Source organism: Mchenga conophoros, linkage group LG17 (assembly GCF_057382185.1).
Source record: "Mchenga conophoros isolate Kocher_MC1m ecotype Shallow Benthic linkage group LG17, M_conophoros_male_GT1.1, whole genome shotgun sequence".
Classification (NCBI taxonomy): Eukaryota; Metazoa; Chordata; class Actinopteri; order Cichliformes; family Cichlidae; genus Mchenga; species Mchenga conophoros.
The window spans coordinates 3,613,578-3,639,174 of NC_140542.1; the positions used below are offsets into that span (position 1 = coordinate 3,613,578).

At 42.4% G+C, this 25,597-nt stretch overlaps 1 protein-coding gene across 2 annotated transcripts; it reads right to left on the bottom strand.

Moving 5' to 3' along the window:
* Nucleotides 1–822: 822 nt before the first annotated feature.
* Nucleotides 823–10,554, bottom strand: e2f7 (E2F transcription factor 7). Of its 2 annotated transcripts, none has more exons than XM_085252601.1 (13): nt 10,293–10,554; nt 9,731–9,829; nt 8,966–9,274; nt 8,610–8,769; nt 8,192–8,431; nt 7,429–7,584; nt 7,186–7,329; nt 6,876–7,046; nt 6,409–6,493; nt 4,430–4,754; nt 3,775–3,937; nt 3,110–3,477; nt 823–2,544 (listed from the first exon to the last, which is right to left on the bottom strand). In XM_085252601.1, exons 2-13 carry the CDS (start codon nt 9,827–9,829, stop codon nt 2,389–2,391), a joined length of 2,376 nt encoding a protein of 791 aa, XP_085108727.1. In that variant the 5' UTR covers nt 10,293–10,554; the 3' UTR covers nt 823–2,388. The 2 variants fall into 2 exon arrangements, with proteins under 2 accessions (XP_085108727.1, XP_085108728.1); XM_085252602.1 differs by lacking the exon at nt 10,293–10,554 and adding an exon at nt 10,228–10,282.
* Nucleotides 10,555–25,597: the final 15,043 nt, after the last annotated feature.

The following is a 25,597-nucleotide window of genomic DNA, read 5'->3' on the forward strand; positions in this document are numbered from 1 at the left end:
GGTAATGGTCGGGGTGGTACTAACAGTAATGCATATTTAAATGCCAATTTCTTGCTTTTCCCTCTGTTTCCGGTGTTTTTGGTCAAAGCAGACACTTGGCTAAACTGTCTGTCTATTTAAAGTTAATTGTTCCATCTGCTGAGTTTTAGTGTCATAAATGCCTCACGGGCCAAAGAGATCCATCGAGCGCTCACTCGGCTCACTTTTACTGCTGATATAAAAAGGCTTTGATAGCTACATGTTTGTATCCACAGATGGTATGTTTTCTAATTGCTACGCACTCAGCCCGATCTGACCCTGAGATCACACTTGATGTGTTAAATGTGTTGTCCAGCATTGAAACTCCAATTCATCGCAGATAAGAATCGAAACGCCAGGTTTTTTTTTTCCTACATGTGCAGCCTGAATGTTAAGTCTGCACTGCCTCTGGTAGACATGTGAACCATTACATATATTTGGCTTTATCATACTGATTATCACATGGATCATATGTGACTGTTTAATACACAAATCAGTACAGTTTGCACCAACAGGAGTTGTGTTACAGATGAAGCGTCATCTGTCTACACTAGCATCGCTTGTTTCCATCTGCTGGGCCACTATGAATTTGAATTATTAGTGGCATCTGCACATTCCCAAATTGGTAAACTGAAGCCATCTGTAATTGTATTAACATTGGGATTCTTGTGTTAGTTTATTTCCTGCCCCTTTTGATTGTAGATTAGAAAAACAAAGCGTTTAAATCATTTTTTTTCTTCTTTGACATCCTCACGATAAAATGGAGCTGTTAGAAATACAGACAAAGACTGTAAAGCTGGTCTGAATCATTTATTTTGTTTCAAGTCACACAGAAATGTTTGGCTCTGAACTACATCGTGTGTGCGGAGTTACAATGAAAGAACAGCAATGAGTTTCCAGCTGTTGCAGCTCCTAAAAGAACCGTGCAATAACCATTATTTTTAAAATCAGGACAAAGACAAACACTGTAAATGACACTATGGATAAGTCATTAAAAATATTGACATAAACGACACACCCACTGGTTAGAGTGGATTATCTGTACAGCCTTTGGCGTGACATAGCTAAGCTCTCCTGAATAACTCCTACTATTGGGTTGTCTGGGCCTCGTTCACTGACAACCTGAGAAAATCTGTTTTGAGGCAACAACGATGTTCTCTTAGCAACATGCCCCGTTAACTAAGGCACTAGTTTCCCTGTATAAACAAAGGAGGAAAAACACTTTACAGTACTCTGATACTTTTCCCAATCCAACTGTAGCACAGTCACTAGTATTCAAGTACCTGAGAGAATTGCCACATTGTCTTTCAGCACTCAGTAACAGTGGTTACACATAAGAATGCACATAGCACCAGCCGGGTACGTCTTCCTGACGAGAACACGAAACCACCCGTAAGCATCGAGAAATATAACAACTGTTCCTTCAGATACTTGTCTGGCTGTAAACGTTTAAGGCTTTAGTGATCATTTTCTTAATGTCTAGAATGGAAGGATTGTCCAACCACCGTCATTGTAAACCGGCGTTCAGCAGCTCACACGTGTCCTTTTACACCTGTTTTCGTGTATCTAAATCTGAATGGGCCGATTACTACAAAATTACGGGTACATTCTTCAAATACTTAGTGCTAAAAACTTAATGTTTCATTACAGACCCTGTAATCGACATATTTTCACTAAGATATAAATAGCAACTGGGCTACAACAAAGGGTGAAGAATTAGCAAGGGTGTAACGATTACAAAGCAAAACTCGAAACAGTGATCGAATCATCGGCGATGCCGTGTTGCATGCCCGTTTTCCTGTGCTGTGATACCCATGCAGAGAAGTTAATGCCTGAAGTGTGGCAGTGTGGTGAAAGCTGTAACATTAAAAGACTGTTTCTGGTTATTTGTCCCCTTTAAAATAATATTATGTATGTATGTATGTATGTATGTATGTATGTATGTATGTATGTATGTATGTATGTAAAGCATAAAATGAAATGTGCTTTTGGATAATCGTTACAGCCCTTGTAAATAGGTAGCTTGATCATTCTAGGAGGAAACATAAAATGCAGCTGTGACCGGCTCCCATCACAGGAGGGCACTGTTGCATTGGTAATACTGCCTTACTCTTAAACCTAACCTTGAGGACGTCTCGATAGTTTTGAGTGTCTGATTTCACAGTGTGACACCCCTTTCATAAAACTCAGTCAATTAGCAAAATATGAGACTCTCCAGGATTTACAAGAAAACATTCGATACTCTTGGAAAGTTCTTAATTTATCTTTAGAAACATAGCACCAAAGGTTTAAAACCATATTCTTTGTTTCATTTTCGGTTCACCGCCCTCAATTTTTAAGACGGCGCGTTCAACACAAGCTCCCGTCTCTTCAGCTGGTTGGATGGTGGCCAATGTCGAGTCTCCTCTGTGCTGATCCCCTTTTTCGGACAGCTGGCGCAGCACTGACTACACTTCCCAGAGTGCCCGGGGTCTGAAAGAAAGCCTTTGAAGAAGATGCTGGGGTTTCCTTGGGCGTATGTGGAGTCTGTAAAGAGACAGAATGCATTTAGGGAACATTTAGACAACCCAACGCATAAACAGCAGCCACTGCCAGCAGTAGATGCAAGCTCACTTGCTGAAAGGTCAGTGGAAGTCAGTAGACTGAATATTATCTAAGAAAATGGGTGGGTAGACGTGACTCTACACACTGAAAGTGAGAGTGGGATTAATGCATCATTACAACGTGGTCATTAACTTGTCCTATTGTTTATAACGTCGCGTGAATTTGCTGCCCAGTAACTCTATCAGAGCTAAACCAGCATCACTACACTGGTCTTTGCAGGCAGTAAAGTTCATTCCCATTTAACAAGCTGGAGATTAATCAGTCTTAACTGCTGTGACACAAAGTGTCCAGATGAGTAAATGAGGGTAAACCTTCCACAAAACAGATGCTGCACTTGCTCTCGTGTCAAGCTGTGTTGTGACATTTTCCAGTGCCTGATACGAGAAAGGTCATGTTTCATTATGAAGGCTAATTACATTGATGTATTTTAGGGCAGACAGCTGTGTGTGAGAGAGAGCAGGGTTACAGCAGTACAGTCAGTTCTTACCAGTGGTTCTGGCGTGTTGATGCTGATGGTCTGTCGTGGTCTCGAGGGAGAATGTGGCGTGCCAGCTGACGACCTGTAAAGCCCGCTCTGTTCTGGAGTGGACGGCGGTGGAACCGGCACCACACTATACGGCGCCCCCCCCACCATGAAGTGGGCAGGTGACATCATGGCAGGCAGACCAAAGCTCAGTTTTGTGTGAGCATCAGAGCCTTGCTGCTGTAGACTGCCGGCCACCAGGGGGTAATGGGAGAGGGCAGCAGATGGTACCAGGACATAGGGCAGTGCCAAGGTGGGAACACTGCTGGGAGGAAGTGCTAGACTGGCCGCTGGTTGTCCAGCTGAGAGCAGGAAGTTGAGGCCATTTAATCCTAGAAAAGAGGACAGGAGACCGATTAAAAGGTTTGAAGGATTTCTTTTTCTTTTTTTTTTTTTTTTTTTTTTTTTTTTTTTTTTTTTTTTTTTTTTTTTACACAAAGCAAAGATAAATAAAATTCAGTTCCCAAATCCTGGGAATAAAGCGCTCTGGATTTCCAGCACTGAAAGGACCTGCTGCAGGGAATATTCTCAGTAAAAGAGTGAAAGGGTGCAAATCATAGTGGCCCTCTACTATCACAACAAATCATAGTTAACATCTTGCTCTGCGTGCTGCTAAAACAGTGCATTACCTGCATTGTTGGGGACATAAAGGTAGTGCGACGGCTGAGCGTGCTCACTGCTGGTGTTGCCACCCCCACTCTCGCCGATCACCTGCTCTCTGCAGAGGCCTGCTGCTGCTGCTGCACCAGCTTGCGAGCACTCTGCTGTTTCCCTGCAAGCTTCAGCTCGAGTCTGGAAAGAGCAGGAATGACATCTGATGTTACAGCCTTATGATCTGCATTTGTTACAGTCCTTAAAACTCAGACTATAACACGTCTCCCCTTCTAGTAACAAAGTCAAGTCATGTTCCTGGCTTACGGTTTATTTTCTCAGGCAACCTTTTAAAAAGACCAACCTAGCATGTGACACCGAACCATCCAGTTACTTTGATTTTATGTATCCTGATTAACTGCACCAGGTTTTCAAATGATCAATTATCTTATACTCTACTGAGATGAGAAGTCTTTAATTACACCACACAAGACTTATCCTGATCAGTGAGCATGGCACATTTTCCATTTTCAGTTTAACTGTCTGCCGTGGTGAATTACTAACAGGATTTTCTGACTGTCAGAATTACGGCACCGAACCGAATAATTAGCTTGGAGTTAGTTTTTAACTGGAACAAGAATAGCAATTAGCAGCAGAAATTAAAATCCACATCGCCACAGAATACCATCTCACCTTTTCACATTTCTCTAACGCAGAATTTCCCTTCTTTTTAAGTACCATCTCCTCCTCCTCTCTTTCTTCCTTCTTCCTCTTCGTTGCCTCCAACCTGGGTGAGGTGTGACCTTCAAGCATCTGGTTTGGCGTTTCTGGCGGTCTGTACAGCATGACCACGGAGGGTTGGGACAGGCTGGGCAAGTAGGCCAAGCAATGGGAAGACGGGGAAGCAACAAACAGGTGCTCCGGGTGGGGGAGTGGTGCCAGAAGGGTGGAGGACGGGGAAAGGGCAGTACTGCTGTTGTGCATGAGCCGAGTCTGCGGTGGTGTGCCGGGTCGGTTGCTGAAAAGGGGGGGGGGAAGAAAAGTAAGCTATATTTCTCCTGCTACTTGTAGACTGAGTTTTTGCCAAGAATCTGATTGAGAAACATTTGTTTATGACTACAAGCATTAGATACTGCAGTGTTCGACTAAAGTGGAACACTGCTTCTCAAGCCTTAGCTTCTAAACATTTTGACCAAATTGTTCCTGATACAGAGGAACCACAGAAAGTTAAGTCACAAATCAGTCTCTTGCACACGTCAGTAGCCCCCTATCTATCTCAGATAGCAGGCTTACATGTGCTTAGGCTTAAAACTTTCCTTTTAGATAAAGCATATAGTTAAGCTGGATCAGGTGACCCCGAATCCTCCCTTAGTGACCCTGCAATAGGCCTAGGCTGCTGTGGACTTCCCATGATGCACTGATGTGTATTATGGGAAGCCCATGGGAAGATGTGTTGGTTATGATCAATGTGTTTTGTTTTGGTCCCATCTTCCTGCCATCACCCTCAAGTGCTCACAGCGGTTGGCTGCCCCTCGCTGGTTTCTTCTTGTTAAAAGGGAGTTTTTCCTTCCCACTGTCACCATGAGCTTGCTCAAAGTGGGTTGTCTGACTATTGGGGTTTCTCTCCATTATTGTGAGGTCTTTACCGATATTAAGCGCCTTGAGGCAACTGTTCTGATTTGACGCTATATAAATAAAAGTAACTTAAATTGAAGGTGAAGGCATATTTGTAATGGAGCATGAGCTTTACGCACATGACTAGATATTTGAAGTTAAAGGGTAAAGTGTGCAGGATGCAGACATAACAAGATGAAATAAAGTTTTTTTCTTAAAACTTTGCTCTCGCATCAGAACACTTTTTTTTGTTAAATAGCATAACATTACAGGGTCCTGGCCATAACAAAGCCTCCAGTGGCAATGAGTGAGTAAATGACAAATAAGCAGGTTTCAGCAAACTGTACAAACTGTGCAGTTTTTTAAGCACAAGCTTTATGGTCCTGAATCCTGCTTTCCATGGTTTGAAATGCAGGTAAAAAAATTCCTGACCTGATCAAAAGGTTACTGTGTTAGAGCTGGGTCTGTGTGCCCCTACAATATCTCAGCTGAAACGCAGACTTGAAACTGGCCACAGGCATAAACTTCTAGCTCTCATCCTGTGGGCTACCACTGCCCCCGGTGCACTTTTGCCTAACTTCATTTTTAAAATATTCCTTTTCAACACACACTTCCATGTCTTATTATCTTACTCCCCCACAAAACACTTAACAGCCACAGCCTTGAGGCAGCTGTGGTTTGGCCAAGAGTAGTTTAGTTAATAATAGGAAACAACATGAACTACTGTGTACTCCATGTATGCCGCCAACTTATACACTCATAGGAGACAAAAACTATTAATGTCCACAGAGTCAGCTCCTGTTACATGTAGCCTTGAGCGAAACACATCAGCCAAATCAAACACTGGCACTGAATGTAAAACATAACGAATAAGAGAAGGTTGCAAAATAGACTCTGTAAGGGAGAGGGCAGCATCTTTTAACCTGACAACAGAGATGACTTTGAATGTGTCATGTATAAAACTCAAACAAAAAACTTTTGGTTTAATAGTAACACTTCAAATGGAGAAAGCTGATCTTTGAGATGACCCAAGTATCTGTGTGTTAGCGTTTACTCACTCAGCATTACTTCCAAACTGCAGCTGACACGCTGCACTGTTGCTTGTAGTCCTTCTGGAATAATCCACAGGCTGGTTTTGCAGGGCTGCAGCATAGAGACAACAAACAGACAGGATATTGAAAAAGCTCTATGCCAGTGGTTCTTAACCTTGTTGGAGGTACCGAACCCCACCAGCTTCATATGCGCATTCACTGAACCCCTCTTTAGTGAAAAATAAAATGTGATTTTTTTTACTGGTGCACAAAATGAGCCATGCATGTCATGGCGAAGGCTCTGCCGAACCCCTGAGACCGACTCACCGAACCCCTAGGGTTCGATCGAACCCAGGTTAAGAACCACTGCTCTATGCTGTTCCGCAGAGTCAAAGCGCACGACTTGCAGATTTAAAAAAAGGCTCGGGGATGCTTGGCCGTCTCCCGCCACCCGATTGGAAACAAACAACTCCCCCAAAAATAAAATCTCTTACCGGTTACTTCACGTCTCGGGCTGCTGGGTGCGGAGCTGACCTGCCGTTGGACTGCAACAGTTGTTGGCGTGAAGCTGAAGGAGGCATGACGTGCCATTTTTGCTTTTCTGAGCTCCTGTCCTGGCTGTGCAGACTCAGATGAAGCGATGGCTGCTACATTCAAAGTGTTTCCTACAGGTAGATGGATGACGACTGATTTAGGGTAAGAGCAATGATGACAAACGCAGTTCTTAGATTGACAAAGGTCTGGACTGTCTTATATTTTCAAGTTACTCTAGCAGAGTTCACTGAAGTCATCTTTAACTCTCACCAGCATTCACAGAGCTGCTGAATTCAACCGGGCCGAGCCACTTGAAGGCCGGCTTTCTGCCCCTCTCCTCTCTGACATGAACCTTCTTTATGAGGCTGAGGCTGGTCAGCACGTTGGCAATATCATACAGACGCCGCACCTTAGCTGGAGATCACACAGACACAGTGTTTAGTTTGGTGAAATACTGTTTCCTGGAATCTATACACGTCACTATACACGTTGCAGCACTTCTGGATTTCTTACTTTTGTACTTGCTGTGACTTGATGAGTCCTGACTCTCCTCGATGAGGACCTTTGCTGCTGCATCCAGGGTAACAGTCTGAGTTTTGGACACCAGGAAAAGCATGACAAACTTCTGGCTCATGATGCGCAGAGATTTGTCTTTCCTGTTGCTACCGGCTGCAAAGACAAGCAGAAGAAACGGACAGTGTAAAAAGCTACTGCTTTCTTAATTAGCAGTGAAAATCAGCCCACTAAAAACCAGTGAACCGTATGTTTAATTACATTTTATTCATTAATAACAGGCACCAAAACTCCAAACAGAAATTCAAAGTACTTGTCAACATAAACTTGTTTCTTCTGTACATCCTCAGTCTGAATGAAAACATTTCAGAGACGTGAAATCAAACCTGAAACCTCAGTACAACTTTTACAAACTAGATCTTTATTAGAATCCAGCCACATTATAAGTCTGCAAACGTACAACCTCTTAATGACAAGCTGTGAGCAGACAGAGGCAGCGTCGCTACGGTAACCAGGCTTGAATCCATTCCTGTGGGTTTAAGGCCTTATTCAGCTTTAGTGTTAAGCATTTGCCCGTGAAAATAAGCCTACACCTAAACTGTTACATGCAGGCAACTGAAGTGATACTTAGTCTAATGAAGACTACGGTTAACGTCTAATCTTTATTTGGAGCCAATATGGAAGAAAAGGCACACTCTCCTTATAGTGTTCATTTTAAACACTCAAAACTCTTCATCTCCAGTCTTATTTTTCAGTTTATTACCGCTTCCAGCATCTCCTTCCCCCCCGTCATCCTCTCGGCCCGGTCCGGTCTCCCTGGCCTCGTTGGCCTGCTCCATCTGGAGGTGGTAGCCCTGCTGTCGGCCCTCACACTGCAGCTCCTCCAGGGTGGCTTCCAGCCGCTGACGACCGTACCAGGTGTAGCTGTTTTTGGCTATCCGCCCCACAATCGTCAGGGACTCCAACACATTCACGATGTCGTAGATCCGCCGCCGTTCCACCCCTGACAGGATTACAGCAACATTTCTCTAAAACATGTGCACGATTTGAGCAGCAGTCATTCCCAAATTCAATAGCAGTGTTTTCCTGGCCCCATGAAGAGTTTACAGTGAGACAAATTGTAGTCATCTCCTTCTCCTGTGTCCAACTGCTGCTGCTGCTCTCAAATTACTGGTTCTTACCCAGATTGGCTGCCACTTCATCCAGCGAGATCCAGATGGGGCTGTGAAGCGGTGGGTAATCAGGATAAAGGGCAAGGAACTTCTGGCAAAGCAGACCCAGACTTTTCTGCTTTCTGCTCGGCTTTTTCTCTGCATCGTCCTCTTCATCAGCGGCTTCAAACTGGACAGAGATCAATGCCGTTGTCTTTTGGATTAGTCAACCAATCCAACAATCCACAGCTTAAATGACTAGTCTTTAAACAGGACTTCAATAAAATATATTTTTCGGAGAATATTCATTTAAACTACAACACAATAAATCCAATCTGTGTTAAAATGTCCTTTTAAAACAAACAAACAAAAACAAAACACCACACCTGACAAGAATCTTCCACCTCTGGATCCTCCACCACATTATCTGGGCTCGCTGGCTGGTCTTTATCATTCTCTATTGGTCTAAACAGCACCTTTTTCATCTCTCTGTCCCGGATGTCTGGGCTCGCCGCGCTGATCAGCATCTTCAGGTTAGCCGTTGGTGTCCAGGGTTCGGTCAGAGACGTGTGTTTGATGGGGGTAATGTGGGCGAGCTCAGAGGGAGCACCTTTTCTGTTGATCAGCAAAGTAGGAAGGGTGGACTCTGCAGATTTTAGCGGTGTTGATTTTCTCTTCTCTGCACACATGTTCTCCTGTGATGGAGACAGTTATGTGATCGAATTAGTGCAGGTTTGCCTTAATAAAGGCTCAAATATCCTCTCATACAGAATGAATTGCAAAGGGGTCATTTTATAGCAAAGAATGATGAAAGAAAAACATGTAATCCTGGTTGAATTTATTCATACCAACTCATCCACTATATAAACACACATCTCCAAAGATCCGAATAAGCCATCCATATGCTGAATCTGAGACCGGAGGCCTGCTCCTGAATCTGGAGGAATCAAGCAACTCACACTGATTTGTACAACCCTCAAGATCTTATTTAGCACTGTAGCCCACAGCCCTTGCTGCTGAAAGCCAAAAGCAATAAGCTCTCACGTGACTGAACACAGCGCTCTGATTGCGCTGATTTCAAAGCTTTCTTTCAGATGAATCTTATAAAACCTGCCTCACCTGATTTAAAGCAGGGTGCCACCTTAGCCTACCTTTTGTTCCCCGCGAGCCCCATCCTCCTCCTCCGGCACCACCGTTGAACTCTTCCTTGGACTTGAGAGGTCTTTCAGTGCGAGGCATTGAACCTCCATCTGGGAAAAATGCGTTCCAAAGTAAAGACAAATATTGAGAATGGGAATTGTAAAGTTACACTTAAAAGTAAACCCAGATCCGTGGTCAGCTGAATTTGGCGCAAAGAGCATCGGCTAACTAGCCTTCATAAAGCTAACTGCGCTGCTCTTCCTCAACCCTGTAACTTTACAGCTGAAGTGCCGCATTAACTTTTTAGCTGACAGTAATTAGTTTACAGCTACAGGTATTAATATACAACGTTAGTAGAATGTTATTTCTAAGTTGCAACACGAGTTGCGGCCGTAAATTATTTTATGCAAATGGTCCACAGCTTTAGCCGTTGCTGAGCCTGTGAATAGAGGTAAATGCGTTTCTGATGGATGTTATAAGTCAGTAAGACTTAGCATTAATTAGTTACCTAGCCAGGGACACTGTTATAGCTGTGTTGCAGAAACCCTCCGGAGGGAAATCACCACTCTTTACCTTCGCTGTTGAATGAATGAAATCGTCAAGTGTGGCTCTGCGTCCCCGTTTTACACACTTGTCAGGGCGCCGCTCCTTCAGACCGACATAGCAGTTTATTTCCCTCTTCAGAAAGAAGCAGGCAGTCCTTCTCAAATCCTTTCTTCAGACTCCTGTTCAGCTATACTACTCCTTGGAGAATCCAACATCACCCGCTCAAGCTTGTTTTCTGGCGCTCTCCTACAGCTGGGTCACTCAGCCAATCAGCGGTCAGCTGACTGACTCCGTCATACGGCTCCAGCCACTCAGTGCTATTGTACTCGGGTGCGCGCCTCAGATAATACCAATGAGGGACCGGACGTCCACGCCTCCAGATCTGTGTTGGCGGGGCAACCGGCGCGTTTATGTTCACGAAGATGGTCATAAGAAGATGTCTCACTCTAGTGATTTTATTTTCCTACATGGAACCTGAAGTTCTGGCTGATTAAATTTGAAGGTGTTTGATGTATTCTAAAAGTTTTTGTTAGGTTTTTAATTAAAAGAATTTACACGACTCGAAGTTTAGACAGCGAGTAAATTTGATGGGGAAAGTACAAAAGAACAACAACAATAATAATAATAACAATAAAAAGCCCAGCCTTCTCACTACAGTGTGGAAATTCGTGCGTACCCTGTGCTCATGGTTTGCGATTTCTTTAGTAAGTATTTGGTAATACCTAAAATTTATTTAAAATAAAAACTGACATTTATTTCAGAGCCTGTTCCTTTTAGGCATACTGTGAGTAGCCGACACTTGAGAGGTCAAGGAGTTACTTCTATAGACGATCTTTGTTTCTCAGCTGAGAAGTTTGGCTTGTCTGCGTCTTCTCCCACGGTCCTAGCAGCGGCAAGTAGAACTTTTTTTGCGCCTACAAAGGCGCTTTTAATATGTTCAGCTTAATCACTCCGGCGCTAGTCTCTGTGGACGGCTGTAATTAGCTGATCAGCTGCTGAAACAGACAGATGGGAGGCGGCGGAAGGGGGAGGAGCGCGAGTGGCGCTAACAGTACCTGGGCCATAGCGGGAAAAGCGGCGGTGGGAAAGTGGGCTCACTTTCTAGCAGCCGGGATCCCGCCCTGTATGCAAACTGGTATGCAAACTGGCAGAGGACGAGCTCTCAGTCACGAACCCCAAATGCTTGCATAATAGCCCCCAATACACACAGCATGCCGCCAGCTCCCAGTCAGATGTGAGCTACAGTAGAAAACGTGTAACCTCAAAGGTGTTTATGTCAAAGCGCAGGAAACGTGCCTGTATTTCAAGACTGTAGGGTTGCTAAATTTGAGTTATGTCTATCACAGAAAAGGTCAATGACAGTGGCTTGCAAATAATGACTGTAGCAGACTGCTTTTCTCAAGTTTGAAGAGATGAAGAGATAAAACAAATAATTTAATTACTAAACTACATGGTACATCTGGGGACAAAAATGTCGGTGTCCAATAATTTTGCTGGATTTCTAGTGCAGTGCAAGAATTTGTGCTTTTTATGCATCAATTTACAATTTGTTTTCTCGCTTTTTAAGGGAAAACATAAACCAGGTAACAATTCAAATGAATGTAACATATTGATCTCAGGCATTCTGTGGTTTCTCAAATAGTTGTTAGTTACTACTTTCACTGTCACTCACAGACAGCATGCTGTCACCAAAAAACAAAGAAGAAAATCTTGCTGTCATTCAAATTCACGTCATTCATGCATAAAAACTCGCTTTTCCTCCCCCGAGAGGCTCTAGGGCAGAGATTATATCTCTTGGGTTGGCTTGTTAACACACTGGTGTTCCCCCTAAAAAGCTGGATGAAGTGGCTGGGGAGAGGGAGGTCTGGGTGTTTCTGCTTAGACTGCTAACTCCTATCACAGGGACCTGGGTAAACTTCAGATAATGGACGGATGGATAGTTACTTGTGACAAAATGACTACTGCACACTCTGTTAATCATTTTCTTTGCAAAATGACACAACGATGATTACCTTTATTTATCCTGGTGCTACTCTGATAAACCTATTCCCTCATTTTGACTGTAGCAATGAATTGAAGGCCAACAGTAAAAAAAGCAACCAGTGTTTCTAACTGATCCAGTTGCATTCAAGCCTTTTGTTCTGCTGGTGTTTGGCTTGATTTGAGGTCAGCAAGTTCAGGCATGTTCTGTGGTGGTTGTTAATGCAATATAGTCAGAGAATTGTTTAAATTCAGTAAACGAAACAGCCCCACTCAGGACAGCATATACATTTACTATGGGAACACAGTAACCATTAGACTGAGAGTAAACAACAGGCTAGTGGTGGAGATTTCCTTTAAAGCTCAAAGGTAAAATCCGTTCTGTCGGACTCCCTCCACTTCTATCTGTTTCTGCCCTTTATTACCTTCCTCTGACTTGTTGTCACTCTGACAGACTTGTTTTCTTGTCCCAGCTTTGCTGCTCTGACCTTTTATTAAACTACTCCCCTGGAAAACTTGTTACAGTTCACACTGATCTCAGTAAAGACATCTGACACTGGCATTTAGGAAAGGTTTCAGACATAATCCTAAAAAAGCATCACCAGTAAACACACAAGAAATAATTTTGGAGAATGTTACTAATAATGGAGGGAATCACAACCTGACATGACAGGAACAACATACAGTCATGTGAAAAAAATGTTTTCACAGCATTCTGCAGTCCTGTGATAAACTAAGTACAGCTTGTTATTTAATAGCTCGTAGAACCACATTTAGCAGCAATAACCTGAAGTAACTGTTTTCTGTATGACTCTATCGGTCTCTTCAACGAGGTTTGTAGGTGTCCGTTTGTGTTCAGCTCTCTTAGACTTTGACTGGATTATTGCTTCCCCTTAATTCTTTTCTTTTTCTGACATTCTGTTTTAGGTTTGCTGCTATGCTTGGAGTCATTGTCCCGCAGCATGACCCAGTTTCAGCCAAGCTTTGGCTTCACATTTGACTCTAGAATACTTTTTAATAAAGAGCAGTTTGCGATTGATGTAATGACTTCACAGTGTCCTGTTCCTGTGGCTGTGTAACAAGCCTGAATCCTCCCTTAGTTATGCTACTATAGGTCTAAGCTGCTGTTCCCATGATGCATGACGAGTGTTTCTTCTTCACTCACCTTTTTTCACACACTGTTTTCATACACCACTCTGCATTCATTCATTAGTTATTATTAATCTCTGGCTGTCTTCCACAGCATGTCTCTTTCCTGTCTTTCTCACCTCAACCCCAGCTGGTTGTGGCAGATGGCCGCCCCTCCCTGAGCCTGGTTCTCCCAGAGGTTTCTTCTTTTTATAAGGGAGTTTTCTCTTCCCACTCTCACCAGTGCTTGCCCATCAGATGATTGGGGTTTTCTCTATTTTCTCTGTATTATGGTAGTGTCTATACCTCACAATATAAGGTGCGTGGAGGTAACAGTTGTTGTGATTTGTGCTATATAAATAAAATTTAATTGAAAGTTGGTGATTTGATCGTTGGTTGCTCCAGTATGTATACCAAATTAATCTTGAGCAAACCCAAGTTGCTCTCCAGTGTGTTGCAATCTAACAGGGTGTTAATGTTAGATAGAAAGCACTTAGGCATAGAAAAACGTGCTATATACAAACCAGTCTTTTTCTAATTGTACTGTCATAACTCTAACATTGTTGTGTGTTGTGTTGGCAGCGAGCTTTTTAAAAGCAGCCTGCAAACTAAAACAAACCACAACACCCATGTAACACATTATTTTCTGACACTCTCATTAACTGATGACTGACTAGATAAATCATTAATCATCATTGCCTGAAATGGCAGTGAGATACTGCTAAGATGTATTCTTTACATTAAAGAACATTTCACCCATGGACCCCAACAAAGAGCACATTTTATTTCAATTCAATTCAATTCAATTTATACAGCACCAAATCTCAGCAACAGTCGCCTCACAATAATACATACAGAGAAAAACCCAACAATCACATGACCCCCTATGAGCACTTTGGCGACAGTGGGAAGGAAAAATTGGTCTTTAGCCAGAACGTGATGTTTCTCAAACCTTTCTGTTGAATTCTCACAAATTGTTCCTTACACACACAAATCTGGCATTCATCAGTATTTGGTTAGCTGAATTCAAGAGCAATGCAAACAAATTAAGAAGTGCTTTACTCCATGCAGTACATGCAAATGTTGAAATTCCCGATGTCTTAGGAAATGGAAACCGCATTTTTAAACATTTAAAAAAAAAACAACGTATATTTCATTCACTGCTTACATTTTTCTAAGATGCCAACAAAAATCCCCAAAGTGTTAAATAAGAATATGGAATTAGGAATAAACTCAAAGAACATAAAATGTAGTAGTACACTTAATTTATCCTTACAAATCGTCATGGCAACACTAACTTTTTTTTGAAACACTTGATAGCATCAAATTTAGAACAAAGAAACTTTGCACTTTCTTCGTTTCAACATTTCAGTGCTATTGTTACAATATACTGAGAAAATGTGTGTTTAAGGAGTTGGATCCTTCTGTGTTTGTGTTTTCAGCTGAGCAGGCTGTGATTTGTCCGTATTAGGCTGTCGTCAGTTGAGTTTGTTGGGTCTGTAGCGGCCCAGCGTTTCTCTCTCCATTTGCCTTCGCCGATCTCTATGATAAGGCTCACAGTGCAGTTTACCATGCTGAATTTCTCCAAAACGGAACTGGGAAATTTGGATTTGAGGTCAGGGGTTTTAGTTTCCCTTTTCATGAATATTAGGATATCATTGTTTCTATATTATAGGTAAAACGGCTGACATCCTCCCCTTTTGTTTAAAGTTCAAGTTTGAGAGTTTAAAGTAGTTTGTCCACCAGAGGGCACTCTGCAGCTTCCCTGTTGGCAACGCACCTGTTTGGACTACAAATACAACAACCAGCTGATCGGAGCAGAGTCGGATTACTCCTTTATGCTGTGCCCAAGACTTGACATTGACATTGTTGTATTGTCTTAACAAGGACCCATAAATAACTACGCATAACAAATTCTATGGAAATTTTATGCATCTGAAAGAAAAATTAAACAGATATCTCCAGACACACTGGACATTTGAATTAACCAGTCGGGGCATTGGGATGACTGTTGCATCCCAAAATCTTAGAGTAGACATGCAGTTATACAAAAATAATGGAAAGTCATCAGAGGCCACAGATGTTACAGTCTTTATTGCATTAGTTCCATTTCAACTGTCTGTAAAAACTAAAACACGAGGAGGCCAGAGGCCGATTTACAGACAGATGATACATTACACAACATGACCTTCTGACTCTTGGTGGCGCTGTCACTTGGTGTTCGCTCGCTCTGTGGTAGAGTATCACTTCCTGTTCCTGCTCAAACACAGTGGTGTTTCTGAGTAGCTTATTTGCTTAGCGATTTAATTAACAACTTTTAAATACATTCTTCTTTCATAGTATAATCTTCACGTGCTTCCTCCGAAGCACACTTTCTGTGTACTCACTACCTAATTTATAGCCAAAGTATTCACTCACTGTCTCTGTACTGTCTCGCTAGCCTAGCTTAGCTCGTAGCCGACTCATTAGCACCATGGCTACTTCACCTGTCCCTCCTGCACTTTCTTGCTCATTGTGTCAGATGTTTAGTTACTCCTCGGCCTCCTTTAGCAGTAATGATATCTGTAACAAATGTAGCATATTTGCAGCGCTGGAGGCCAGGATTACTGAATTGGAGACTCGGCTTCGCACCCTTCATTCACCCGCAGCTAGCCAGGCCCCTGTAGCTGGTGCAGCCGAAAATAGCGTAGGCCCCGCTAGCTGTTCCCCGGCAGACCCCAAGCAGCTGGGGAATCAGGGCGGCTGGGTCACGGTGAGGAGGAAGCATAGTCCTAAACAGAAGCCCCAGGTACACCACCAACCCGTTCATGTGTCTAACCGTTTTTCCCCACTCGGCGACACACCCGCCGGGGGTCAAACTCTGGTAATTGGCGATTCTGTTCTCAGACATGTGAAGCTAGAGACACCGGCAACCATAGTCAATTGTCTTCCAGGGGCCAGAGCAGGCGACATTGAAGGAAATTTAAAACTGCTGGCTAAGGGTAAACGTAAATTCAGTAAAATCATAATTCACGTCGGCAGTAATGACACCCGGTTACGCCAATCGGAGGTCACTAAAATCAATATTGAATCGGTGTGCAACTTTGCCAAAACAATGTCGGACTCTGTAGTTTTCTCTGGTCCCCTCCCCAATCAGACCAGGAGTGACATGTTTAGCCGCATGTTCTCCTTAAATTGCTGGCTGTCTGAGTGGTGTCCCAGAAACGATGTGGGCTTCATAGATAATTGGCAAACCTTCTGGAGGAAACCTGGTCTTGTTAGGAGAGACGGCATCCATCCCACTTTGGATGGAGCAGCTCTCATTTCTAGAAATATGGACAAATTTATTAAACCCCCCAAAATATGACTATCCAGAGTTGGGACCAGGAAGCAGAGTTGCAGTCTTACACGCTTCTCTGCAGCTTCTCTCCTCCTGCTACCCCCCCAAAAACCCATCTCCATAGAGACTGTGTCAGCTTCCAAAAAGACAAAAAACAAACTAAAAACCAGCAACAAACAACTTAAACATAAACAATCACAAAGAAAGAACAATACAGTATCCACATCTGAACCAAAGAGTAAAACAGTGAAATGTGGATTATTAAATATTAGATCTCTCTCCTCCAAGTCTCTGTTAGTACATGACTTAATAATTGATCAACAAATTGATTTACTCTGCCTTACAGAAACCTGGTTGCAGCAGGATGATTATGTTAGTTTAAATGAATCAACACCCCCGAGTCATTCTAACTACCAGAAATCTCGAAGCACAGGCCGAGGGGGCGGTGTGGCAGCAATTTTTCACACCAGCCTATTAATTAATGAAAGACCAAGACAGACTTTTAATTCATTTGAAAGCCTGATGCTTAACATTGTCCACCCCAGCTGTGAAACTCAGAAACCAGTCTTACTTGTTATCATCTATCGTCCACCTGGGCCTTACACAGAGTTTCTGTCTGATTTCTCAGACTTTATATCTAATTTAGTTCTGAGCTCAGATAAAATAATTATTGTGGGTGATTTTAACATCCATGTAGATGCTAAAAATGACAGCCTCAACATGGCATTTAATCTGTTATTAGACTCAATTGGTTTCTCTCAAAATGTAAAAGAACCCACCCACCACTTTAATCACACTCTAGATCTTGTTTTAACATATGGCATAGAAACGGAACATTTAACAGTGTTTCCTGAAAACCCTCTGCTGTCTGATCATTTCCTGATAACATTTACTTTTACAATAATTGATTACACAGCGGTGAAGAGTAGACTTTATCAAAGTAGATGTCTTTCTGAAAGCACTGTAACTAAGTTTAAGAATATAATCCACCCACTGTTATCATCTTCAATGCCCTGTACCAACACAGAGCAGAGTAGCTATCTGAACGCTACCCCAACAGAGGTCGATTATCTTGTTAATAATTTCACCTCCTCACTACGTACGACTCTGGATACTGTAGCTCCTGTGAAAACTAAGGCCTCAAATCAGAAGTACCTGACTCCGTGGTATAATTCTGAAACACGTACCCTAAAGCAGATGACTCGTAATCTGGAGAGGAAATGGCGTGTCACAAATTTAGAGGATCATCATTTAGCCTGGAGAAATAGTTTGCTGCTTTATAAGAAAGCCCTCCGCAAAGCCAGAACATCTTACTATTCATCACTGATTGAAGAAAATAAGAACAACCCCAGGTTTCTCTTCAGCACTGTAGCCAGGCTGACAAAAAGTCAGAGCTCTTTTGAGCCAACCATCCCTTTAACGTTAACTAGTAATGACTTCATGAACTTCTTCACAAATAAAATTTTTATCATTAGAGAAAAAATTACCAATAATCATCCCACAGATGTAATATTATCTACAGCTACTCTTAGTACCATTGATATTAAGTTAGACTCTTTTTCTCCAATTGATCTTTCTGAGTTAACTTCAATAATTACTTCCTCCAAACCATCAACGTGTCTTTTAGACCCCATTCCTACAAAACTGCTCAAAGAAGTCCTGCCATTAATTAATTCTTCGATCTTAAATATGATCAACCTATCTCTAATAATCGGCTATGTACCACAGGCCTTCAAGCTGGCTGTAGTTAAACCTTTACTCAAAAAGCCATCTCTAGACCCAGCAGTCTTAGCTAATTATAGGCCAATCTCCAACCTTCCTTTCATATCAAAAATCCTTGAAAGAGTAGTTGTCAAACAGCTAACAGATCATCTGCAGAGGAATGGTTTATTTGAAGAGTTTCAGTCAGGTTTCAGAGCTCAGCACAGCACAGAAACAGCTTTAGTGAAGGTTACAAATGATCTTCTTATGGCCTCTGACAGTGGACTCATCTCTGTGCTTGTCCTGCTAGACCTCAGTGCAGCGTTCGATACTGTTGATCATAATATCCTATTAGAGCGATTAGAACATGCTGTAGGTATTACAGGTACTGCACTGCAGTGGTTTGTATCATATCTATCTAATAGACTCCAATTCGTGCATGTAAATGGAGAGTCCTCTTCACACACTGAGGTTAATTATGGAGTTCCACAGGGTTCAGTGCTAGGACCAATTCTGTTTACATTATACATGCTTCCCTTAGGCAGCATCATTAGAAGACATAGCATACATTTTCACTGCTATGCAGATGACACCCAGCTCTATCTGTCCATGAAGCCAGATAACACACACCAATTAGTTAAACTGCAGGAATGTCTTAAAGACATAAAGACCTGGATGGCCGCTAACTTTCTGCTTCTTAATTCAGATAAAACTGAGGTTATTGTACTCGGCCCTGAAAATCTTAGAAATATGGTATCTAATCAGATTCTTACTCTGGATGGCATTACCTTGGCCTCCAGTAACGCTGTGAGGAACCTTGGAGTCATTTTTGACCAGGACATGTCCTTCAACGCACATATTAAACAAATATGTAAGACTGCTTTCTTCCATTTGCGCAACATCTCTAAAATTAGAAATATCCTGTCTCAGAGTGACGCTGAAAAACTAGTTCATGCATTTATTACTTCCAGGCTGGACTACTGTAATTCATTATTATCAGGATGTCCAAAAAACTCACTGAAAAGCCTTCAGCTAATCCAAAATGCTGCAGCAAGAGTCCTGACAGGGACTAGAAAGAGAGAGCATATTTCTCCTGTTTTGGCTTCCCTTCATTGGCTTCCTGTTAAATCCAGAATTGAATTCAAAATCCTGCTCCTCACATACAAGGTCTTAAATAATCAGGCCCCATCTTATCTTAATGACCTTGTAGTACCATATCACCCTATTAGAGCGCTCCGCTCTCGCTCTGCAGGCCTACTTGTTGTTCCTAGAGTATTTAAAAGTAGAATGGGAGGGAGAGCCTTCAGTTTTCAGGCCCCTCTTCTGTGGAACCAGCTTCCAGTTTGGATTCGGGAGACAGACACTATCTCTACTTTTAAGATTAGGCTTAAAACTTTCCTTTTTTCTAAAGCATATAGTTAGGGCTGGACCAGGTGACCCTGAATCCTCCCTTTGTTATGCTGCAATAGATGTAGGCTGCCGGGGGATTCCCATGATGCATTGAGTTTTTCCTTTCCAGTCACCTTTCTCACTCACTATGTATTAATAGACCTCTCTGCATTGAATCATATCTGTTATTAACCTCTGTCTCTCTTCCACAGCATGTCTTTATCCTGTCTTCCTTCTCTCACCCCAACCGGTCGCAGCAGATGGCCGCCCCTCCCTGAGCCTGGTTCTGCCGGAGGTTTCTTCCTGTTAAAAGGGAGTTTTTCCTTCCCACTGTCGCCAAAGTGCTTGCTCATAGGGGGTCATATGATTGTTGGGTTTTTCTCTGTATCTATGAAGCGCCTTGAGGCGACTTTTGTTGTGATTTGGCGCTATATAAATAAAATTGAATTGAATTGAATTGAATGAATAATAATAGATGAATGGCGTGGATAGAAAATAAACCACATCTGAGAGAGGTATTCTCTATCATGAGCGCCTTTAGTGTAAATGGTAGTGTTTGATGCTCACATCTGCAGAGGGACGTGATCCGATTCTACCTGGCAAGCAGGACAAAAGCAGCATTAGAGGAAAACAATCTGCTGCAGTTTGATGTAGTGTCGACTGGCCAGATGCTCGTTAGGGTTCATATGTGTGTGTGATGTATGGGTAATGGAGAACGTCGGACGTCTGCAGGGGGCTGAGCTCAGTGGATTCAGCACAACTCTGCAGTGAAACAGATCGTCGCACGAGGGCTCGATTTCTCAACACATTGCCTCAGCAGGGTCACCACTGAATTCCAAATGTTAGCAGGTGCTGAAAAGTGATCTGTCTTCACTGCCTATGTTTTACATTATTTATATTATCTGAGTAATTTAAAGTAATTTGTACTCCTACCATATGCTGTCAGGCTTTTAAAGCACTGGGTGCTTATGTGCATATGTGTGTGTGTGGGTATCTGGGGGTGGTCCTGGGGGTTTACTGCCACTGCCAGCAGTTACAACCTGGAGAAAGTTTGTGTCTAAATGAAATAAGACTACTTCGTTTATGTGTTTTGTTTTGGCCAAACCAAAAATTTATTCAAAAGATGCTGAGTTTAAAATAAAAATATTTTTTAACATCACTTTTGATATTTTTTTTTAAATTAAAATCACTCATTATTTTCAAAAACTTTCAAACTCTAAAGCAGGGGTGTCAAACTCAAATACACAGTGGGCCAAAATTCAAAACTGGAACAAAGTCGCGGGCTAACATTAATATTTATTGAAATATATTTAATCCTCCAGATATAAGAATGAATCTTTTCTTATGGACTCAAACACGTTTTGCTGAAAAACTGAATATGGAACAAGCAAAGCTTAATACTAAACAATATATATATTAGCTGTATAATACCAGTAGGCCAGCTCTGATAGTAATTTGGTATGGCTTTGCGGGCCAAATGTAATTAGGCTGCGGGCCAAATTTGGCCCGTGGGCCAGAGTTTGATATCTATGCTCTAAAGCAACTGTGGAGCAACTGGACCATTCTGTAGCTGAAAAAGGAGACGGCAATTGTTGGTATTTCTTGTTATTTTGTTCTTCTGAAGAGCCACCTAAGTCTTGCTCTACTCATCTAGACAGCTCAGTCAAATTCTTTCACATATACAGTAACTTCTTTTACTATCTAAAATATATGAATTTTGCAGCATTAACAACATATGGAGGTTTTTGTCAATAGTTGTTAAAATAGGAAGTACTGCCTTATTTTTGATTAATTCCCAAAAGTGCCATTGGTCAGCATGGTGCCAATGGAAACTATGGGTTTGTGTGACAGAAGAGGATGCCAAGTATAGGTGGAGCCAGAGATCTGATGTGGCAACTTCCATGGCAACAGCTGGCATAAAAAGAGCATAAGAGCTTAGCGATGGTAGTTAAGGGGCCGGTGCAGATTAAAGGAGGAGTGGGTAAGAAAGGTAGATGAGGGTTGGAGTCCAAGTTACTTTCTCCTTCTGTGCTTCATTCACACACTTTGTATGTTGGCAGGAGAAGTGGGGGTGGGAGGTGAGGGGAGAAGGGTTGGGTAACTGTGATGGACCGAGTTGAAAAAAGCAGGAGTCATCTCAGGAATGAGAAAAATAGGGTTTCCATTTATTTAATTCTATTCCATTTCTATTTATTTAATTCTATTATTCTATTCTACTCTATTTAACCTAAAAATTATATTTACAAAAGTAATAAATGTTGAGCTCATAAAAGAGGTCAAAGAAACAAAACTGGACTCAGGCAAAGAACTGTGAACTTAGCAAGCCAAATGACTGCCCCAACAAACATAACTGACCTAATTACACAAAAGGGTTTTATAATGGCTGATCAGACCACTACGACACACGAGGGCTAACTACAAAACACAATCATAAACCACAAAAATGATGCAGTACAGTCTAGTTTTTTAAATAAACTAAACACCGAAGAAGAAAATCAAAAACCACTAAACCCTAAACTCCAATATTTAATTTAATTACAAAAGCTTTTTTTAATTAAAGAAAATAGACATTCTCCCCATTCAGCAGGAAGTGGTGGTGCGTTCAATTATCCCTCTTTGTATTTAACAGCTTTAAGCCCTGGCCACCAAACTCAAGTGTGTTATTGTGTTCAAATGAAAAATACACAGGAGTTACCGACTTTAGACTGTGGCCGTGGGTTTGGCCATTACAGTAACAGAGAGAGGGGACTACACAACAGGAGTCTCTGTCCGCCATCTCAGTCGCTCTCTCTCCTCATTCCTCTGTTTTCTCTTTCATTTGTTACTTCTCATTTTTCTCTGCTCCTCCTTTCTTTTTTTCTCAACCTGGTGCCGCTCCTTGGCTTTTGTCTCTCATGTCACCGTCTGAACAGAATTCTTTCTCTTTGTAATTCACACGTAAACCTCTTCCTTGTATACACGGAAACACAAGTCATAACCAAAGGTCATAAAAGACTTTAATGAGTGTTCCTGTGGAATGTAGCCGATTCACACCAGGCAAATTATTCAATTCAAGTATAATCTTATGAAATATTACATGCTTTAACATTTCTGTAATACGTTTGCAAGATGAAAAGGTGCTGTTGATGTCCCAAAACCTACCTATGACAAGCATGGCCTTTATGCTGTGGTAAAGAGGTAAAAAAAATAAATAAACCTGAGAGGTCAACACTGTGGACGCATTTGAAAGAGGAACTAATAGCGTCTGATGTTGTTGCAGTTTCTGTGCCTGTGACAAAGTGGAGCAGTTGCAATGCTCTCCATTTGTCCCATATGTGTTTACCTTTTTTTGCACACTGTACACATTATTCTGTTTCTATAATAATAATGGATTAGATTTATATAGCGCTTTTCAAGGCACCCAAAGCGCTTTACAATAGGGCGATCGTGGCTCAAGAGTTGGGAGTTCGCCTATAATCGGAAGGTTGCCGGTTCGAGCCCCGGCTCAGACAGTCTCGGTCGTTGTGTCCTTGGGCAAGACACTTCACCCGTTGCCTACTGGTGGTGATCAGAGGGCCCGGTGGCGCCAGTGTCCGGCAGCCTCGCCTCTGTCAGTGCGCCCCAGGGTGGCTGTGGCTACAATGTAGCTGCCATCACCAGTGTGTGAATGTGTGTGTGAATGGGTGGATGACTGGATATGTAAAGCGCTTTGGGGTCCTTAGGGACTAGTAAAGCGCTATATAAATACAGGCCATTACAATAGTGATATTACGTTCTGTATCGAGGCTTCGAAGCTTGTGTCGAGTAATTGAGGGGGCGTATCGAGGCTTGCTTCATTTATGGGAGCAGCTGAAAATGATGACGTCCGAAGCCTCGCTGCCCGGCTGTACCCGACTGGTTCATGAAGTGGTTCATGAAGTGGTTCGAACTTTGCCGCGAGATATGACAGCTAGATATAAACCCCTCAGACTTCATTCAAAGATGTACGTGTTTGATGGAGAGTTGCGGTTAGTGAGAGTTTGGAGACAGTTTGGAGATTTATGAGAGTGAGGAGAGAAAGTCAGGAGAGAATGGAGCCAGCTAATGCTGGGCTACACTGTGTGTGATATTTATATTTGTGCTTTGTCTTTATTGTCTTTCATCAGGAGAACAATCTCAAATAGATGAAGACCTGGTTAGCATGGTGATTGAGGACTCCCAGCCATTTAGCATTGTGGAGGACAAAGGATTTAAAAAATTTGTTAAATCATTAAATCCTAGCTATGCTCTCCCCAGTAAAAAGGTCATAAAAGCAGTGAAAATTTAGTTTTTACAGAATAAAATGTGAACAGGCAGGACTGAGGCCTCAGTGTGTAGCTGTCCATACCTCAACGTTACAAAAAGCACAACCACTGTCCACACCCCAACCACACCTCACCTCACAGTAAATGATCATTTCCATTTTAAGCATTTCCAAATAATCATTTTTCATACTGCCAGTATAAATATACACAGTATACTGCCATCACTACAATATACATGTTTTACACACTCCTTTTGTTGTTGACATTTACAGGCTGTGTGCAAAAGGCCACGCTCTTCAAATTCATGCCAACTAATATTTTTACGTCCAGGTGTCCTGCTAGAGCGAATGAAGCTTCAAGACGCTTTGTGCTGGAGTGAGCCAATTGGATGAAAAGCTTCAGTGCTTCATGAAGCTTCATCTGCCCATCACTACTTTACAATGCCACTATTCATTCACTCACATTCACACACTGTATTTGCTATGATTTGCTATTTGTCAAGTAACATTGCTTCACTCACTATCCCGGGTTTGTTTGTGTAAGCGTTTTGTTGCCGGCAAATCCAACATCATTGTGAAGTTTGCAGACGACACTACAGTGGTGGGTCTTATCACCAATGGTGATGAGACGGCTTACAGGGAGGAGGTCAGCGCCCTGACCCACTGGTGTCAAGACAACCATCTCACCCTCAACGTCGCAAGGACAAAGGAGTTGATAGTGGACTTCCGGAGGTGCAGAGAAGTACACACCCCCATCACCATCAACGGCGCTGCTGTGGAGAGAGTGAGCAGCTTCTGGTTCCTTGGCGTACATCTGGCTGAGGATCTTACGTGGTCAGTACACACAAACAAAACAGTGAAGAAGGCGCAGCAGCGCCTCTTCTTTCTCAGGAGACTGAAAAGATTCGGCATGAGCCCCCGCATCCTCAGGACCTTCTATCACTGTGCCATTGAGAGCATCCTCACTGGATGCATCACCACCTGGTATGGCAACAGCACCGCCTACAACTGCAAAGCTCTCCAGCGAGTAGTGCGGTGCTCTGAACGGATAATTGGAGGTGAGCTTCCCTCCCAAGACATCTACAGGAAGCGCTGCCTGAGGAAAGCGGGGAGGATCATCAAGGACTCCAGTCACCCCAGCCATAAACTGTTCAGACTGCTTCCATCAGGAAGGAGGTTCTGCAGCATCCGGTCCCATACCAGCAGACTGAGAGACAACTTCTTCCACCAGGCCATCAGACTGCTGAACACTTCATAGACACCTCAGCTTCACTACTGGAACTTTAACATTATGCACTCCATACTGTACAGTAATGCCACTGTTTTGCACATGTCTCAACTCTGTATATTTTGATATATTTTATTTATTGTTTACTCTATTTAATTTGTAAAATATGTGTATACACACACACACACACACACACACATCCAGAAATGCATATACTATTATATATTGTACATATATTTATTAGTTTCAGATGTAGCCATTATTGTATTTTGCTTGTTTACATTATTGTATTTTGCACAACTCTGTTGCTTGTGAAGCTCGCACAC